Source organism: Trichoplusia ni, chromosome 22, assembly GCF_003590095.1.
Source record: "Trichoplusia ni isolate ovarian cell line Hi5 chromosome 22, tn1, whole genome shotgun sequence".
In the NCBI taxonomy this organism is placed as follows: Eukaryota; Metazoa; Arthropoda; class Insecta; order Lepidoptera; family Noctuidae; genus Trichoplusia; species Trichoplusia ni.
In genome coordinates this window covers 2,372,638-2,392,708 of record NC_039499.1, presented here as the reverse complement: position 1 = coordinate 2,392,708, position 20,071 = coordinate 2,372,638, and the positions used below count along the sequence as shown (strand labels likewise).

General features: G+C 33.6%; 1 protein-coding gene across 1 annotated transcript in view; it reads right to left on the bottom strand.

Annotated features, from left to right (window-relative positions):
• LOC113504460 (ras-related protein Rab-37) overlaps positions 1 to 20,071 on the bottom strand; it is an 86,122-nt gene that overhangs the window by 53,284 nt on the left and 12,767 nt on the right. Inside the window, exons 2-3 of the mRNA XM_026886750.1 lie at positions 15,193 to 15,357; positions 8,778 to 8,888 (exon numbers count right to left, since the gene is read on the bottom strand). Of these exons, the coding sequence (XP_026742551.1) occupies positions 8,778 to 8,888; positions 15,193 to 15,357 (276 nt within the window). The remainder of the gene's footprint in view (positions 1 to 8,777; positions 8,889 to 15,192; positions 15,358 to 20,071) is intronic.

The following is a 20,071-nucleotide window of genomic DNA, read 5'->3' as shown; positions in this document are numbered from 1 at the left end:
ACTCAAAGTATTCGGATTTCGAACACAAGCCGTCAGGTGCGAAAACTTGCCGCGATTTTCCCGCTCTTGTTTTAAAAATGGCGGGAGCTCTCGCGCCCGTTGTCCCGTCTCGACTGCTCGGGATCGGGAGGGATGCTGGGACCCGGGCAGGTCCCCTCCCGCTGCCGACGTTACAGGGCAGACATTTACAGAAGGATAGCACCAATAATTTCGCAATCGATTAATGTTACATTTTAATTTCAAAAATATTTCTCTTGTTTAGCATATTTGGATTTGAGTTTTTTTTAAGAAACATATAATTTGGATATCAATCGGATGTTATCAGAGTAGAAGAAGGTTCTTAGTTAAGTAATTATGTATTTTAACAATCAATAATTAGGCCAAGATTTTTTATATAAAATAAATACCTACTTTATTATAGTGCTATTTGGTCCTACAAAAAAAGTTTGAAATTTCCGTTTTTATACTATTAAAATATGGCTTAATTACCTACTCCTATTACAAAAACGCGCTCTTGGCAAAAATGTGTCAGCTCTACTTTTTCTTAATCGATTTGTTTGAAGCGCGTTCTAGAACCATCCAGATTTTCATGAGCGGGTTTTCTGCACATTCCTATCTACTCCTGTTGCTCTGGATACGGCAGTGAGCTACTAGCCTTTGTACAACACACAAATTGGATGCGGTTTCAACCCGTATGGCAATATGAAAATACTTTTATTAAGGCACAAAGTTAAATTCCAATAATGAGTATCGAGTATAAATTTTATACTTTATTTTTAATTAAACCGGTTTTTCAATTTGGTTTATTTTTGGTTACAGATTACTAAGTGGATTTCAATATTATTCTGAAAGGTGCAAATTCTTTAGTCAATCTATCTATAGGTGCAAATTCGAAAGTCGATATTGAATCGACTACTGTAAGATATTTTTCAATTTTCGACGCTCTTGAAATTAAATTCTTTGTAGATGCTTCGCGCGATATTTAAAAAGCCGTATTGTAGAGAATTTAGGAATGAAATGCATGTATTGGTGAGTTTACCGATGAACGTTTGATGGCAAGGCGAGGCTTTGAAGTCTGTCTATATTTGAGTTAATCAAGAGCTAAGTTAGCTTGGTTTGGACTGCATTCCTAAATACACTAAACTTATACATACAAAAATATTCCTTACAATGTATTCTTTTCTGGTTTAAATCGCGCTGTCTTTTAGATGGTAGGCCCGCATTTTTTAATCATCTATAAATTTTTGTGCATGTATATTTGACAGATCAAAGTCTGTTTTTCAGAAACTGGGACTTACTCTTCTTATAAAACTCTCGTTAAACATAGGTACTTGTCTGTCAGGCAACCCTTTGTGAGCGCTGTTTACAGCTGCTTGAAATCTTTCGACGAGCATTATTAGAAAATGTACCAGCAGGAAATTAATTTTATACGTTGGAGCTCCATTCTCTACAAAAATGTAACTTTCTTTAGGATTTTTTTGGAGTAAATCTGTAAGGAAACTATTATGTCATATCAACTTAGTATATTGTTATTGACTGTAAGCTGTCTTCGAAGGAGATAAGGATTTTATTGACAATTTTATGTATTTTATCTATTGGATTTATGAGATTTACATGGAATTAAAGTTAAAGAACAGAAAGTAGTAAGATCAATATTTGTGAGCAAAGCTTTACTCTAAAATATATATTATTTAATATGTTTTGCCCATTACTGGCTTTTAAAGAATGTTAATGCAGTTGTGGAAGAGGGACAGCACAATACAATCACTTCGTTTTTCTTGCACAATTTTGACAGTCGTATTATAAAATGAAGCCCGCTGATTTTATAGTTCGCATATGTAGTTCAAAAATAACTCAAGTTGCCATAAAATTTCTCGATTTCCAAATATGAATTGTCTGTTGAGTGTTCGTACGAGAGACATCCATCAGATTTTCGTCGCCATTTTATTGAGTGACGTCAGAAGGCGACGGTAATACAGTTTGGCAATACACGGTCATGGCAACAGCCTGCAGAAATGACATCATGCAGTATCCCTGCCGCGAATATTAACGAAGATAAAGAAAAAAATGGCTAAGTGCGAGTGAGAAATGTAAATGTAGAGTTCCGCACTAAAGGCGTAAACATAATAAATAGAATGGAGGAAGCCTAGTTTCTGTTGATGAATACGATTGTTTTATATAGATTTCGCTTTAAAAGTATACAAAAATAATAACTACTTTGTCGCAAAGCGTTTTTTAATTTGAAAAAGCATTATGACCATATAACGGAAATAAAAAAAATAATTAGCTGTTTAAAAACTTCCTCTTGAAGTATTACATTTCTAATTAGTTCATGAGATATAGTATCCAAAAACAACCTTACCTATATAAGTTAAAAAAGTCTCATATTGTGTACTTTCACTTAAGGAACCCTGAAACTGGGATTGCCTGATCATATTATACACCTACAGGCTGACATTCAAGAAGAGTATTTATAGACTCCTTGTAAATATGAAAAAACAAAAGGAAGAAAGATAAAATGCCATACGTTCCTTTTTCCTTTTCTTATAAAATTGAATGATATCTTTTCCGTGGATTAGAATACGGTAAATGTGTAGGGTGATTATGGCAGACGTTTTGTTTGAATTATGTATGCATGTAGTACAATTTATAAGAAGCTTTTCAATAATAACAAAAGCTAAAAGCAAAGCTAATAAAAAAAAAGAATACAAACAATTCCTTCATCTCTAAAAAGAACACCTGTAGTAAACAAGTTGCTTCTTTTTTAGGGGTCTGAGCTTTGTTTCATTACTGATTAAACCATCAAAAGCTTGAAGGTATTGTGTTGTTTAATACTGGAGCTCTTATGACCCTTTAAATCCAGCTTCAGATAGCTATGTCATCATAATCTTATATTATCGCACAATACATATATGGAAGCTAAACTTAACATTTGACTATATGAATTTTCTATTTTTAAGTTCAGATTCCCTTAAAATGGTTTATCATCAAAGTGAGCACTAACTTTAATTTATTCACTTAAAATTTATTAAAATAAATCGATAACATCAAATCAAAATTTAACTAAAAATAATTTGATTACTAAAACTAGACACCTATTTATAACAAGTAACAAATTATGAAGACGTCAAAATTGGTATCAATTTATTTGTTAAGGAAACTGAGACCGGTTGAAACAGCCCTTTGGGAGCGAAAGTAAATGATTCACTCAAATATTCGATTTACGAGTAGACCCCGGGGAAGCGAGCTAAGCTTTATTAATTTACCAGTAAAAGTTCCACGACGAAAAACGGGACAAAAATCGTGATTAATTGAATAAATGTAAAGGCTGATTCTGTTTGAAATTCAAATGTCAGGTCTTTTTGAATTTTGTTAATTCGCTGCTATAGGATGTTGATTGGTTATGAATGGTAAAATTCTATCATCTTATGGTGTGTTAGTTTTTTTACCATTTTGGGTTTATTTTTACATTTACATATAGTTTCCTGAATTGTTATTTAGTAATAGGTATATGAATATAAAACAAAAACAAACAAAGTATAGATGTAAACAAGCAATAAAACAATAAAGTAAAAGCCTGGGGCTAGCTATGTAATAATTCCTTACATTTTTATGCGGTTTGCCAGATCGGAAATCTTTGTCGTTTGACCAAGAGCGTAAATGAGTTAACCTTTCGTATTCATTAGTCGTTAATGAAAGCAAAATCTAACATTATTTTTGTAATTACTTCGTTATTTCAAAACTTATAACACACTAGCTGTTGCCCGCGACTTCGACCACGTGGCTAGAAGATATAAGTTATGAATTATATGTGCCCTGTTTTTTTCCACATTTTCCATTGTACCTTCGCTCCTATTAGTCGCAACGTGAGGGTTTATAGCCTTAAACCTTCCTCGATTAATCATCTATTGAACACAAAAATAATTTTTCAATTTGAACCACTACTTCCTGAGATTAGCGCGTTCAAACAAACAAACAAACAAACTCTACAGCTTTATATATAAGTATAGATTGGTTGAATTGAATTGAATTCAACCTGCATATCTTGCGTGATACTGTATTTAATAAGACTTCTAACAATAGAATTACAAACAGAAAACTAACAAACAATGAAGTCCGCGCAGTTTTATAGTCAATCACTTAAGGGTTTTGCTTCGACAATAAAACAATAAAAGCAAAAACACCCTGTAGTGTAGACTATCGTAAATATCAGTTAATAGAAGAAGACATAGAAAGACTTCATTTTTTTTTAATGATTTCAATTTCTTTAACGTGTAGATAAGTTTGCAGTCAAAATCTCGTCTTGCAAGAGGTTGCATTGCGAGAAGTGAGTCGAAGAGGACGATAGAAGTACCTATCCTCGAGCACACTTAGCTAATTAGTAGTACGTAAACAATCACGATTGCTAAAAAAGACTAATTTACCATAGAAAACGATTTTCGAACGCTAAGAAAAAAAATGATTGCACAAATTGAATTCGTTACAGAAACGGGCACGCACGTGACTTGCTGAGTCATTTGATTTTGATAAATGACGTCACGGTTGAAAGTAAGCGCTTTAAGGCTCTATTGCAGGGGTATTGTAAACAGCGCTATCAATTGTTTATTAAGAGTTCGTTTATAGACAGGTATTGGAGTCAAGGTAAGCGGGAAATGGATGACCTATTTACGTCTATGGATCGTAGGTAATTAGAAAACGAAGGTTTTCTTGAAAATATGCTGTAGTTTGCCTATAGAGTGTTGTAGTAGGTAGGTACTTGTAGTTTACAGTTTATGTTTTTTTTAGTGATTAACATTATGTTTTCTTGTAATTCAAATTTTAAGACTGCGGTTTTTATGTTTTTTAAGTTTTACATTCAGCAATAGATTACCTTTCCATGGACAAACATGGAATTGAATATCTTCGTCATCTAATAACGTATTTTATTTTCATCCGCCTTGTTTTCGCTCCTCGGTCGGTGATCCCACTAAAGACTTATCTATAGGTATATCTTATCATCAAGGTAGATTAAATCTTATCTAATTATTAATATAACCAACCTACTAAATATATTTGTTCGATCTTAGTCTAATGCGGTGGTAATGAGATTATGGTAATGGTATTTATTAAAGTGTAAAATGGTATCGAAATAGCTTAAACACTATGAAATAAAATAAAAGCTGGTAAAAGCTCCATTATATTAGCAGAATTTTCGGCCTGTTTAATCCGAACATTACTAGGAAATAGACTAACACGATTTAATACACAGCCTACCTAATGAAGGATAACTTTGAACGTTGTTACTAATTTCTTAATTCGTGTGCCGATATACCTAATGAGCTAAACTCGGCGATGTTACTGTCTTCATACAAATCATATTAAATACCTGAGAGAGTTTAGGTGAAATACGTTGATTATACAAAAATATGATAGCAGCCTATATTGGCACAGCCCTCTTCCACATAGGGAAGGTTTGAGCATTGATCACCACGCTTTTAGATACCAATTTTTGAAATCTAGGTTTCCTAACGATGTTTTCCTTCACCGTTATGTCAGTGGTGTCTTAGAATAATTTAAAAACACACTGTGTGACGTATTTCGGGCTCGATCCCCCGGTAGGACAAACATTTTTGTGAACCACGTATGCTCGCCCTAATTCTAGGTGTCTTTGTGCATGTGACTTGAATGTAAATGTATGACTGGTATGTGAAACCCCCTGCGAGACAAGGACTAAATCTCTTACTGTGGGAGTTGTTTTACTGAATAATAAAGAAAATGTATAAAATATTTGTCTCAATGCCTTTGATCAACACTCTACATTGATGTAGTGGATGTTTCCTGATATGATGATGATTGGTATGGCAGTATGTACATCATTCTATAACTTACCTGTATTTAAGATCATAACTACAACCATAAATATATTGCGGTAATGTAGATAATTCCTAAATGGGCAGTAATGGCAGTTATTGAATTAGGAGCTAAGTGGTCAATTAAGTGTTATTGATTAGATTACTATTAAGCATTTCTGTCTATACTAATTATCGATTGTTTTGACGTATTTGCGGTTTGACTGAGTCAAATCAAAATTGACGTAATTCAGTGGAATAGTTTAATTAACTGTCTCAGGGCCCTTGTAACTTTCACAATCAGAAATCAGAAACTATAATCTCTTCTTAAAAACTCTACCTGACTTTGCTGAATAAAATATATGACGATCAAAGCCTAGAGACGTAAAATTTAATTAGTGTAAATGCTTTTAGAAAAAAACTATATTTATAATGAGTACTCAGGTGACCTCAGTCAATGTACAACCGGGGGGGGGGAGGTATATGCTTGGTCGGTCTAATTGAATGTATCAATGTATACTTGGGGTCCAAAGTCAACAAATCTATTAAAGTGAATACGAAAGATTCCTGAAAATCTGTACGCCCGAGTTGGTTTTTTGATATTTTTTGCAATACATTTTGTATTTTATTTAGTGCTCTTAAACACGTGCTAGAATACGAAAAACAGATTTTTTTAAATCATTAAATTGCAGCCTTAAATTACCAAACCATACCAAAAGTATGACAATGTTGCCTTTAATTATTTATTTTATAAAAGATTAGGTTTAAAGATTTGCGTGATATTAATAAATGCGGCTCTCTAAAATATATAAATAAATAGAAGAATATTAAAATGCAGTCTATACGTAATAATATAGCATATCAAACATGGTTGGTTTGAACAAAACCAGCTGTATCAAACGCAGCACTAAGTGGTTCCCTTTATATACCCGCCCTTATTACTCCGCGCAGTAAACCATCAGCAAAAGGATTCGCTGAATGCATCTCACTTATTTTATTACTTACGTTTTACTTAAGAGGCAAAGGAGAAGGTATTTAAAGAACATACTGTTTACAGTTAAAGGTTACCTTTGTTTGTTCGTTAAAGTTGTCCCGGTTCACAACAACAACACTCTTGTATTTACTTGAAAATTGCTTGTTGAGGTGTATTTTTGGTTAACCTCCGACGCAAAAACAGGAAAAATAACCGAGTGTCGGAATCGCTCTGAAATATATTGAAGACATGATGAGATGAGAGTATTAATTACGTCATCGCAGTCTTGACGATTCTTTAGATTATTTGACGGACGAATAGACGAAAAGATAGCGGTGCCTCAGTATTAGGGTTTCATTATTATCCTTTGGGTACGGTACCCTAAAAACGGTCAATACCTTTTTTGTTCAAGTCCTATGGTAACCATTCCTTTTTACAAATAGGAAATAGACGGCAAAGTTTATTTCCTCTTTTCATCTCCTCAGTATAACAATTACCGGTATGATAAAATTTCATTGCCTTAGACTGTATAAGCCATCAGGAAACATTCAATATTGTCTTGAAGTCCATTTATTTGACTTATTTACTTGTAGATTCCAGGAAAAACAAGAAAAAGGAAAAAACGTGATTACATATCAGGGGTAACAGACTGCGGGGCACCAAAACTTAAAACCATCGTTTACAAATTATACAAAACTAGCTGTTGCCCGCGACTTCATCCCCGTGGGTAGAAGATATAAATTATGATTTATACCTGCCCTGTTTTTTTTCACATTTTTCATTGTATTTTCGCTCCTATTAGTCGCAGCGTGATGGTTTATAGCCTAAAGCCTTCCTCGATTAATGGTCTATTCAACACAAAAAGAATTTTTCAATTCGAACCAGTAGTTCCTGAGATTAGCGCGTTAAACAAACAAACAAACAAACTCTTCAGCTTTATATATTAGTGGTATAGATATAGATTAACCCGCTTATAACATTAAATGTAGCATAGAGAAATGGATTTGGTTATATTTGAGACTAATCAATCCCGGTACCAAGAAGTCTTGAAGCAAGAGTGTTGTTGTGAACCGGGACAACTCACTCTTGATTACGAGATAAGGGGAAAAATACGTTTCCAATTATTTTTGGAAACTGTCCAATGGACTAAATAGATTTTTTTTGTCAAATATCCTATTAAGAATACACATTAAAAAATCAAGAATCGGTCGCAATATTGTATAATATTATTTTAAAGCCGATAAAACGATTCCTGCAGCAAAGAATAGATGATTAGGACACCACTTTTAACCAATTGTTTTTGCTAAACGTTGTTGTTTATCCGACTGCAATAAAAGGAAGTTATTAATCTACAATTGTTATACAGGCAAGAAAACCGTTAGGTAATTTATGTCTATCATCATGACAGAAGAGTAAAGAGCACAAACCAATATCATTCATCAAAGTTTTTTTTTATTGAATCTTAGATTTAGATATAATTAATACATAGTTCGCTTATGTACTTTGTCATTATGTTTATTTAAGTACCATTAAATAATTAATAAAACTTTAAAATATCTCATTAAAACTTTTATAGTTAAAAGTTGAAATGGTTTACCTATCAACTTTAAAACATTTAAGTATTTGTATTTAACGTCCAAAGAAGACTTTAGTTTCATTTCAATTAATTTACAACTATGTTTAAAATTTAAGTTTTTAACCGAAAAGCGGTTAAATTGGTCTCTCTGGCCGAAAAGCCTGAAATTATCACTAAAACGTGGCATATTTTCTTTTTATGTTAAAATCTTTACCTACACATGCTTAGTACACACAATAAACCCAAAACAATAAACCGTTCAAATATCGAATAAAGAAAAATCAACAGATAATATCACAAAACGACGAAATCTCCCCGATTAAATCCGAAATTCGAAACCGCATTAAAACAGGCGCGTTCGTGTTCGCGGCGAATTCGCCACAATCGTGCGTTCACTCACCGTAAATCCGATGCCAACGGTTGCGGAGAAATTGCCGGCTTGAAACTTTCCAGTCTCGAACTGCACTAATAAAGAGGTTTTGCCCACGCCACTGTCGCCAAGCAGGATCGTCTGTCAATAGAAATTTTAACGATAATTGTTTGTATCGGCTTCAAGTGAAGGGGTGTTTATCAATTATTACAAAAAATGAGGTTAAGTACCAAGTTGGTGATGTTGTAGGGTGTAATCCCAGAAACTACACAACGTGAATATTACTTCAGCAGTAAAAAGCCATGTTACTTGTGAATTTTATAGACAGTATACTATGTCGAAAAATAACGTACAGTTAATGGCAAAATGCCAAGTGTTGATATCGTAAAATTTGATTACTTAAAAATGCGTGTTTCTAAAGTGTCATTTTCAAGTAGACACAATTACATTAATAAAAGCTAGCAAGTAATACCCATTGGTTATTGTCAATTCACACGTTCTACAATATAAACGATCGCACGTTGTTTTTCTCCACATTCTTCCTCTTAATTGCCTCCCATATACGGTTCGAAAAGTCTATAACACCAGTCGTTTTTGTTTGTGATGTTCTTTCATTCTTGTTGTTGTGGGAATGAGCTATTTAACAAAACGAGCATGAAAGTAACACGTTTTTACACATTCATTTGAATTTTGAATTTCTCATTAGAACGTGGATGTATCTGAAAAACGGTTATGTGTACGTACCTACGTAAAGATTGTAAATATATGTATGATGTTTTAGGGTTATTTCAAGAACTCCTGAAGGGATTTTTTTATAGAAATATTTCCTATTATTAATTTGAAAACATATTGCGCTCAGCGCTCAGTACCTGCTGTCGGCATGGGCAACTTTAAAAAAAGGAATAGCGGCTCATTCACGAGTATTACCTACAATACAAACTCCTTGTAGCAGTCATTTTAATAATTTCCCTTCTTTTCGAACGAAAGCTTTTTTACTCAAAGATGATTACTTACTTTTTGTTAGAAAAAAAGTTAATTAATCGCTACATTTTAATTAACCAAGCCTTAACTTCTTTCGAAGCTAAAATATGGAAGAAATGTTAAAACTCAAATTGTTTGGGATACAAAAGTAATTTCGTGTTTTTGTTTTTAGTTAATTATTTATTTGGGTATAACTGTCTACTTATTACGTTAATTGGTGTACAAGCAAAAACAGAATGGGTTTTAATGAACAAGTTCTACGAACAACGTATTTTGGTATGCAAAATACGTTTTAAAAATAGCATGTAATAAATTCTTAATGAATAACTGAAATAAATATCTGTACTCGGTTATTTCCATTTATTTCCATACTAGCTTGTCGAGGTCGGTTATATCGCGTTTCCAAGAGAAATCCTCATAAGATCGGGGAAAAAACTATCCTATGTTCTTTCTCAAGGTCAAGTCTATCTCTGTACCAAATTTCATTAAAATCAGTTCAGTGGTTTAGACGTGAAAGCGTAACAGACAGATAGACAGATAGACAGACAGACAGAGTTACTTTCGCATTTATAATATTAGTAGGGATTTAAAAGAGCAAACCATTTTTTTTGCGTCTTTTAATAAAGTACCTATTAAATGTTGTAATTTGTTTTAGTGTCTTAAGTTAGTTTTTATTCGCGTTTTATTTTATAACTATTACTTTCTTAACGTGTATTAATAGTATAACTAAAAAAAGCCTTGACGATAATTGGCAGAATATATGCAAAATACAACGAAAACTTGTGTTTTTAAATTACCAAGGTAGATTAACTTACAAAGTGGACATAGAAAGTTTATAAACCATAATGTGTCACACAATACAGAATATACATAAAACTATAAAGTTTTTCGAAATTCACCGAATTTATTGACTACGTATTTTTTTTTTTAAGAAATATGCAATATATATGAAATCTAATAATTCCAAATTTCACGTAACATTTTTTATGTACTGCCCGTAGTTTTGACACCATAAAAAAGAAGTTGGAAAGTATTATCCAAATAACACCAATATGTAGTTCAAAAAAAGGTTTACTTTACCTTCTCGTGTAGTGTACAAAGCTTTTAGAAACATCAGGGGATAAACCCACTTAGTACAGGTAGGTACCGTCAGCAACAAAAGTGTTTCTATACATTCAAAATATGAGGATCTTTGTGTCACATCATCTATCAAAGTCAAATGAGGATAAACTAAAAACGAGTTACGAATAGTAATATCCATAGCATTACTTTTAAAAGTTATTTTGGACTATAAGTATAAATGAAAAAATGTAGTAACTCAGTTTCAGTCTTTGAAACAATTATTTTTATATTTCCTTTATAAATTTGTTAAAAACAAATATTCCGATGCCGATATTGTGAACATGTTTGGCTTAAATTGAATTTGATTTTGTATATAATGTTTCGTTGCTGACTGTACTGCAGAAATTATCAACTTGAACAAAGTTAACTATTTCTAAGATTTTATCAAATTTTACAGAAAATGTCCTAAAAATCAGTGTTACACATTATTTTTACAGATTTGCCTGGCCTGTTGGTCTGGCAGTTAGTAACCTTGACTGTTATACCGGAGGTCGTGGGTTTGATTCCCACCCAGAACAAATATTTGTGTGATGAGCACGATCATTGGTTCTGTGTCTGGGTGTAATTTATCCATAATACGTATGCATTTAGAAGTATGTTTATCAGTTTTCTGTCTTACTCATAATACAAGCTTTGCTTAGTTTGAAAATAGAAAGCGTTATGTGAAAATTGAGGAATATTATAATATTTTATTAGGTTTATAAACTTCCGTTGCTGACCGTACATACGCGGTATCGTCCGCAGATTAACTTTATAACTGCACGTTGCCTTCGCTCAAGGGCTGTTGAAGTGGTCCCAAAGAGGATATTAATCTGAAGGTAAATGGTTTATTGATACACTTCGTTCCCGTATCGAATTTTAGCTTCCTGTGGAAAACATGGCTTTGTGACGTTATTAAGGTACGTTGCGGCAGGTATTCGCTTTGAAACGTCCACTTAAGTTAGTTATAGAAAAATAATAAGTGCTTGTCGTTCAAAGTTGAATAATTTTAAACATTTGAAAGACACTATTCCTTCGTTTCTTCGTATATGTATGCTTTGTTTATTTAAATAAATTATTCAAATGTTTTTTTTTACGAACAATCGTTTTTTTCTCCTATAACGATACTTCTCTAACAAGGAACTTCGTACACGCATTAATGTTGGGCATGCTGGCATTAGTTTGCTTATTTGTGTAATGCGCAATTAACTAAATGACTACTAAATGACTACTAAATGACTTTTTCTTAAGTCTGTTTGTACAAAACCTTTAATGTAGCGATGTATGATGTACGATAAAAATGTTCTTCACATTTAACGTAGAACCACAAAAAAACCCACAAAACAAGAAACAGAATTAAATACCGTTTTCAAATCATCATAAATAAACATTTCTCCAATAAGCAAGCAATCTAAACATAATTAAGTGTTTGCTTGGTATAAGAAATGTGTAGCAAACATCTATTAAACTTCAAAGTCAATGTGAAACTTGTTTACTTTATAAGCCATCGCAACTCTCCAGATGTTATTTACTTACTCAACTTGTAGAAAAATATATCTATACTAATATATAAAGCTGAAGAGTTTGTTTGTTTGTTTGTTTGAACGCGCTAATCTCGGGAACAACTGGTTCGATTTGAAAAATTCTTTTTGTGTTGAATAGACCATTTATCGAGGAAGGCTATAGGCTATATAACATCACGCTGCGACTAATAGGAGCGAAGATACAATGGAAAATGGGGAAAATTCTAACCACGTGGACGAAGTCGCGGGCAAAAGCTAGTATTGTCATAAACTTTGACAGTCCCTACAGTTTTCAGTCTTCTATCAATCATAGATCCTTTAACAACAGTACCGCACAAGCATACAAGTTATATAATTAACAACAACACATACTACCTAAATACTGTAAACGGCAGCTCAATACCTCACATTAGTTTACAGGATTTCGAACAAAAACACGCAATTAAGCTCTATTCCACACACTAATGATTATACAGCTAACATAAAGCCAGACTAACAATGGTCCGATAAATCCATACACGGTAAACAGAAATTACACCTTACGATCCGACTTTACGATTCTAAATTGACTGCACATATAGTCGATTGGTTGAGGCCATCACGCCAAACCCACTGTGCCCGACGTGTCATGGAATTGATCCCCGCGTAGCACAAGCGAATATGTGAAAAAATGTTGTGAAACCCAACGCAACACAAGGAATTCCTCAGTGCGCTAATGGCTTTGAGGTTGTCTATATGAATTTGTATGCATCAGTTGCATTTTCGATCATAGCTCAGGCAATGACAAAATGAAAAACTTTCAGATCAACAGTCGTATAATGCTGCCTATTACTTTTAGGTGATAGATACTTAATTTTCATTAAATTCAAGTTTTTTTTAGTATTCTGCGGCCAATACTACAGCTAAATTGAGTCTATAGAGAATTTGTGATGTCTGATTTAATCGTAGCACTGTCTGATTTAATCCAATAATAAGTATCGGATCGGAAGGTCTAAATCCTAGTTTATATGCACTATGTATAGCTATCGTATATAACTTCAATTAATTTGTAGCTCGCCTAACGAGATCACCGAACAATGCGCCTCGCTCGGCGAACTTTGTGAACAAAGTGATTTAAACTACAAAGTGTAGGTAAATGCATGTAGGACGAGTACACTGCGTTAATGTAGGATTGACTCTGACAGTTGATGACGTTTATGTCAACCAACGTACTGGGCCCCAATTCTGCTATTTACAATGGCCGTTGAGTTAATGGCAATTGGATTTTTAAAACTATTCTTATTCTCTAAAGCATTTTGCCGACACAAGAATTGGAAATTCATTGTATTGATAGCGAGTGTTCCGCCCTGTACTGCGTTTCCAAATATAGTGTCGGAAACATGCTTAGAATAACACGAATAGTGCCAATTTCATCCAGTTGCCATTAATTCATCGGCATTTGTAAATAGCAGAATTGGGGCCCAGTTATAACTTCAAGAGGATCAAGAATTTTTATTTTCGGGTGAGCCTTGGTACCTACATCGTAACTTAGTGAATAGGTACGAAGGTACACCGTGTTTTTCCGAATATGTTTCGTAACCTTGGAATCAGTCTTGAATCTCTAAGTGCTTTAGATACCCCGGAATCGCCAATGCACATCTGAGCAGATGCAGATTCGGTTAGTAACTTATTGGCCCAATAATAAAAAAATAACTTTTTCAGTGACAATGTTTATAAAAACAATTTAGAACCATTTTGGCGAGATCTTTAGTCATAACCTCAATAGATGCAAGTAGGTATAATCTAACACAGGTAGTTGACCTAAGTAAACAGAATGATCTCATGCAGCACATAGGTCGTTGAACCTACATCAGGAATGGTTACAATGATCTATTAGAATTCTAATGCTAATGAATTATGGATACTTTTTGCAGGCTCTGATTCGTGAGTATGTTATTTTCGGTTTCGCAGTGTAAATTCGGTTTAACTTGAAGTATGTAGGATAGTAGGTACTAGAAAGAGTATTTATATCCTGTTGAAGAGAAGATGATTTCAAGACAAGTTCTTTTAGCGTCGGACTCTTTTAAACTGTACTACTTCTTGTGGTATAAATGCTGTTTCAGTACTTAATATTTTAATCATCATAATAATTAAGGTTACAATTTTACAGGGTTACTAATAGCAAAAAACGATATAAGTATTGGTACATAATAGAGTCATGTAAAGTATAATAATTCGTTATTCATTTTAATTTGCAACTCCCTTATTCATTTTATTTCCCTTACTCAAGATTAGTATAAAGAGAATTAGGAACAAACTAAGTAGATAATCCAAATCCAGTTAGCCCTCGGTTATTCGGCAGACATCTTTAGTCTGACGTTTTGACAGGTTTACATAACCTCCAAAAGCGAAGCAAGATGGCCGCGGTCTTTGACTTTGAGGTTCTCGGAAAATTACGAGGCTTAAGGGGAAAGTCAAATTCGGTTACCCTTCCTTCAAACAACAGATTTTTATTATTTAATCAGAGGTACTACAAAAGATTTTACGTTAAGTAAGGATTTCGTAATAATTTTGCTGAGTTTATTCCACTGACTAGGGCCAGTTTTAACTTTATTATTAGTGCAAAATTAATTCAAAATAATACAGAATGTTTTCTTTTTTTTTGTTGTAAAAATTCCGCATTTATTGAATCTTGACGCTGCCAGCAAAATAAAAAAAATCCGCTTCAGATTTCCCAAAAGAAGATTATCTAGAGCCGAAATTTTTATTCAGATCTCACGTCTGTCTACGTAACATAAAACTCACACAGAGTTTTAAAAATGTTATTAATTTAAAGATATTAAACTAAATAATATTCTCACCTTATGTATAGGCATATCATCGTCAAGCTGGGTGCGTGCGGGGGTCTCGGCGGGGGGATGGTAGTCTCTGTACCCGGTGGGGGAGGGGGTGCTGCGCTGCGCCGGCGCACGTAGCGTGTCGTCCTCGAACACGTCGTCGCTCATGCTGTCGTCTGTTGCCATTTGCTGGTAAGATAATATGTATTTTGAAAAAAAACAGTAGAGTCGAAATAAATGGATTTTTGTTTTTGGTTATGATTAGAAAAAGAGTTGTATAACTCGACATGGTAGATAAGGACTCTAGCTCTTATTTCTTCGAGGTTTTCTAACGAGCAGTATACATGGATTTTAAGCTCTACATCCCAGACAAGTCACAATATCTGATCAATATTTTCGGAGGATTCTTAAATTTGCCACTCAATACTTTACCTATTTTTAAATTTCTGAGTAGATTCTTATAAAATGTAACTTCAACAAATACGACTTCACTGTCGCACCAAAAGACGAAAATATTAAACAATGTCGCATATAACTCAAGCGACAGGGTAACGTTTACCTCGTCTCTTTCCAAACATGTTATCAATCCTTTCCCCTGTTCATTAAGCCTAATACATCTATTTTGTCTTTCACGTCCGCATGTCCGCACGTCCGGAACATCAGCATTTCCCTATCGAATACCTTTACATCAAAGGGATATTAATAGACTGAAACTCACTTTGATGGAAAACCTCTTTGCTAAGAGGTCACGAGCTCTCCTAAAATTGGAAACATTTTGGATTTTTTCAATAAAACTTTCAAGGTACGCGGAAAGATATTTATACTTTTTGGTTGTTTGGATTTGTTTTTAATGAGGTCAATGTAATTAGTTCAAATATTATTACTGATGTTGCGTAATCTGTCTAGGGTGAAAAATGTATCTACTCCACAAGATACTAATCCAGGGATTAAATTCTATAGACCAGTACCGGTCTTCATACGTAGCACTGCTAGGCATATTCCCTATAGGGATATTCCCTTAAAGGGAAAGTATAGGCATTGCTAACTTAGCTCACTGTGGATGGCGATTAATGATCCACTAATTATAATCCTAGAATCACGATCAATAGTTTCTAAGAACAAATTAGACTTACTAGTGCTTGACTGAGTTAGAATCAGATCCGTACCTGATAAAATCCATGTATAGAATTAAATAGGTACTGTAGAAAAAAAAACATTTTGAAACATTATTAATAATCATTATCTATCTATCATCAGGCCTTCACTCAGCATCCAGACACTCACAAGTTGGTATCAGTATATATTTCATCCCAACCATTAAAACATCTCTACTAAACCCTCCGAATATCTGTCTAAAAACTGCACCTGACAACCCTATTCAATATTGATCGTCAATTCAGCATACATCCTGTGTAATATAAATAGAAATATAGAAGCGTAGCGTCCGGCCGAACCAAGCTGAGATTAATTTTGTAATAACGAACAACTACATATGTACGTTGTATCTGAAACTAAAGTCAATATTTATGTATTTGCTTGTAGTTGCATTGTTACAGTGAATTTTATTGCATGTTCCGGGACAAATGTTTGTTTTACGTGAATATTTGTTTTGATATTCAGTTAGTATTGTTATTTGAGGCTGTATTTGTAATTTTACTAGGCTGTAAAGCTTCTGCTATTTCTAGGGAATTTTTGATGTAGAAAATAGTTACATCGAAATTAAGAAATAAAAAGTATGCTGGGGTGGACAAACCGTACAAAACGTACGATATTCATAATAAATATAAGCCAATTCTCAGACTTACTGAACATGCATAAAAATCGACCGTTTTGAGTATGTATCTAAAATTGTATCGGGAGAATTTTATGAAATAAGATGTAACTCACAGTGACTGTGCTAGGCAACAGGAAAGTTTTTGACACATAATTGACTTTCAATACCAATCAAAACAAATTGAAATTACTCAATCAGTTAAGGATCTATGATATCATAGACATACAGACCCCTCACCCATCCTTTTTGCGTGGCGGTTAAAAAGGGACAGTCAAAGTAAATAATCATTACTTTTTCTTAATAATTATAAATGTAAAAATAAATATTTTATTTCGCAACTCGTATTTCCACTTTGCCTAATTTATTTATTTATTTCGCCTGCTGTTGCCTTAAGTCAGTCAAAGGAGGTTTTCCTTATTCTAATTAGCTCGTTTATTCCTAGGAAAAACAAGTATTTGTGGGACTTCTTCAATTATAAATTTATCAAAGCAAAAGCAGGAAACTTCAATAATTAAATATCTACGTTATAAGTATAACTGCGCCACGCAGTCGCAAGTAGGAAAAAATAGAAATGATAAGTCTGGTTTTGTATGGGTTTTATAATTTGTAAACTGACTTGTCTTGTAGGAACTTGAGATTGGTATGTACATTTTTCTCTAGTCCACTGTGTCCCACTGCTGGGCAAAGGCCCCCCAAATCCTGCCACGACTCTCTATTCTGGGCCGCATGGAACCAGCCTGCGCGGTAAGCGTACATACCACAAGTTTTTTTTTCAGTTAATTAGGGCAGATGCTTTCTCCTTCTGGATTAATTATTACGTCAAAAGACCACTAAAGTGCACATCCAAAGGAAATTTGTCTCAAAAGTTATTAAGATTTAAACGATCAAGTGCGAGTCGGACATGCGATAATGAGGGTTCTGTATAAACAGGCTTAAGATAAACAAATCGGTTGGGTTGCAACATAAAGAGGGTACAAAATTTTATTTATCACCCATCAAATTCATAATCACCGCTTTTGAGACAGCCTGATGACAGACGTACGGACATCGGTGCCTCAGTAACAGTTTTCCGTTTTTACCCTTTGGGTTTGGAACGCCAAGAAACTAGAACCACCATCCCTAAAATAAAACTATATCTACATACTAGGTAAGTATACACACTATCTATTACCCTTGCAAATAAGTGAGACACGTATAGCGTTTTATCGCGAGATTTTTCTTTGAAAGACGACACTTTGATGGCGACGCAAACGCCCGCGGCGGAACCCTCTAATGGAATCAGGTAACAAATCGTTTACACGGGACCGAACCTGGATTTACAGGGGAGTTATTTTGGGTGTTATCTATACTCTATACTAATATATAAAGCTGAAGAGTTTGTTTGTTTGAACGCGCTAATCTCAGGAACTACTGGTCCTAATTTAAAAAATCTTTTTGTGTTTAATAGACCATTCAAAGAGGAAGGCTTTAGGCTAAGAACCATCACACTGCGACTAATAGCAGCGAAGATTGGTACAATGGAAAATGTGAAAAAACAGGGCCGGTATAAATCATAACTTATATCTTCTACCCACGGGAACGAAGTCGCGGGCAGCAGCTAGTTTTTTATAAAAAGAAGTGTTTTCGTTCAGTTTTGTTGAACTATAAAGTTAAATGGTATAACGTATACTCCTAACGTGTATGTACTTAAATAATAATGTTTTTACAGCAAAGATGCAACCGTCTTCAAATAAAAAACTACTAAGCACAACCTTGATGAAATTAAGGGACCATATGACTAAGCTATTTCACGTTAAGAAAAAGAATCAACAAAATCGGTTCATCCAGACCGAAATCCTGAGTTTATAGACATAAAAAAAATACAGATTAATTGAGAACATCTTCCGTTTTTGAGTTTCTTTTATACAACGACATATTAAATAAATTAAACTACTGATATATTTCGCTTTAAAAAGAACAGGATTTTAACAAAGACAAAAATATCAAAAAGATAAATGTTTCAGTAGCCTGCACTGGTAAAAAAATACACAAAGAATGATGGAATTCTATGAAAACAGAATTTGAACCCTTTCGAAATACATTTATGCGTTCGAGATATTTGAATAACGATGGTATGCTTTCGGTAAAATAACCTTGCTATTACAATTAAAATACTTAAATAAATTTCTGTATTTACCCCAGCAACAAGAAACTGGTTTGTTGTGAAGTTTTAAATAACTGGTATTTATAAAAGGAAAGGTCATAAAATGTAGTCTGTAGTGATGACAGCGGAGACCGATATAGTGTTTAAAACTAAATAGATTTAATAAATCACAGCACGTTTTGAACATGTCCGTTCAAATTTTATCAATATCGATCCAGTCGTTTTTAAAGTTGTACCTAAATTGCATTATCATCAGGTTTGAAGCTACCCTGAAAATTTCAGCCTGCTAGCTTATCGGAGAATGCCCTAAAATCGAGTTGTTAAAATCCAACCGGAACGACAAAATATAGTATTGTGGGGCATGTTATTTAATGATTTTATGTAATAAGAATAATAAAGACAAGAAAAAAAAACACAAAAAGTGTGTATAAAAATGTGGAAATAAGTCAGTCTCCATTTAATCGCTGTGGCGTCGGCGTTGCCAAAGCAAAGCGGTACCGACCGGCCCTCGGTCCTATCTTTATCACATAACATTTTCATTATCATCGATTAACTTTAATTTTTATTCGAGCATCGCGAAATACTGTTTAAATAACTTAATCTTTTTTTATTCTTGTAAACATCTGAGCTTACGTGTATTATGTTAAATAGAGAAGGCTTTTAAAATGTTTGACATATTTTAAAAGCTTTTAAGTAGCGATAACATTAAATCGTTGACCTTTCTGTCAGAATAAACATGTTATTTATTTTATTTTGATATTCATTTAAGTCTTGATAAAGTCGTTTTGAAACTCGGATATAGTTTTTGATGTATGTTCAGATATCAAATTGATTTAAAAGGTTAAATTCTTTTATTGATCGTTTTGAAAGTACCTAAATGTCGCATTTAATCAAGGTTTATCAAGATATAGTTTGTTCAAATAGAATATTGATTTTTGTATTGAGGTTTGCTTACGTTGCACTTAAGTCTAAAGTTTTTATGTTTA